This window comes from Orycteropus afer, unplaced genomic scaffold, assembly GCF_000298275.1.
Source record: "Orycteropus afer afer isolate SDZICR_OR568_19922 unplaced genomic scaffold, OryAfe1.0 scaffold00596, whole genome shotgun sequence".
NCBI lineage: Eukaryota > Metazoa > Chordata > Mammalia > Tubulidentata > Orycteropodidae > Orycteropus > Orycteropus afer.
The window spans coordinates 262,030-263,362 of NW_006922183.1; the positions used below are offsets into that span (position 1 = coordinate 262,030).

At 37.0% G+C, this 1,333-nt stretch overlaps 1 protein-coding gene across 1 annotated transcript in view; it reads right to left on the minus strand.

The window, feature by feature from the left end:
- FAM162B (family with sequence similarity 162 member B) overlaps positions 1-1,333 on the minus strand; it is a 10,226-nt gene that overhangs the window by 1,377 nt on the left and 7,516 nt on the right. The window contains exon 3 of the mRNA XM_042783026.1: positions 157-166. Within this exon, the coding sequence (XP_042638960.1) occupies positions 157-166 (10 nt within the window). The remainder of the gene's footprint in view (positions 1-156; positions 167-1,333) is intronic.

The following is a 1,333-nucleotide window of genomic DNA, read 5'->3' on the forward strand; positions in this document are numbered from 1 at the left end:
TCTTGGATACACTCCCCATTTCATAGACATATCTAATCGTTCAGCCTGTCCACCTATCTATCCATCCATATACCCATGTTTGCATGGCTAGAAATTTAATGCCTGCAAAAAAAAGGAGAGTTCAGGATTCAGATCTTGGGTATGAAACTAAATTACCCTTAGAAAGCTAGAGGAATCAGGAAAAAAGCACTCCTGTAAAATGACTAAACCTCATCTCATCGCCCAAGGAACTGACAAGTAAGCTAGACATTTATCTGGGGAAAAGTTCCCTGTACAGACAAACAGATACTCAACCTGTGTAAGCCAGAGTTCTAGCTAGAAAAGAGATCTAAGGAAATCATGCAAATGCAGCATGGAGATAAAAGAGACTAGGAGAAAAACACAAAGACATGGAGATTAGAAATTACCATCTAGATTCCAAACAGGAAGAGAAAAGGATGAGGGAAGAGGCGATGTTTACAGTCAGAACAATATAAGAGAACAAAAAGATGAGAAACCTGAGAATTTCTGGAAAGACGTCTATGAGAAGGCAAAACTGGTTAAGACTGGAGCAAGGATATATGTAATAGCCAGAAAGGCAGACTACGTGGGCTTGTGTTAAGTGAGAGAAGAAATTTCTCATTTGATTGCTTCACTTTTCTCTGTAAGGTCATCCACTGAGGTGGTGTAGTGCCTAAGGCATTTGACTAACTAACCAGAAGGCTGGCAGTTCAAACCCACCAGCCACTCTTTGAAAGGAAGATTGGGGTCTGGATGGCAGTGAGTTTAGCTTGGGTTTTGGAGGGAAGAGAAGATCTGAAATAGCTGTCTAGGAATGGGCTTTTCCAGTGCTTAAAAAAGATCTATATTGTATCTTCTGTAAACTCTATCTTTTGTCCATTTTCATTTGGAGTTGCTGTTCTTTTATTGATTTCGTGGGGCTCCTTGTAAGTTAAGGGAATTAACTCTTGATCTGTGATACAATTATATTATTCCCACTTTACCATTTGCATTTTGCTTTATCTATGGTATTTATTGCATGCAGAATTTTAAAATTGAATTTTAACAGTCTTTTCTTGTGTAACATCTGGGTTTTGTTCCATACTTAGAAATGTCTTCCCAACACCAAGATTATAAAGAATTCCCTCTGCTGGTTGCTTTTATGACTTCACATTTAATGTTTAAATATTTATCTAAATACAATTTATTTTGATGTAAGAAATTTGGTTGTGATGTCCCAGTATCATTTATTGACTAATTTATCTTTTCCTCATTCATGTACAAAGTCACTATTTGATGTATTTTATCCACATGTAAATAGCCTCATGGCTGTGTGATCTGTATATCGATGTAC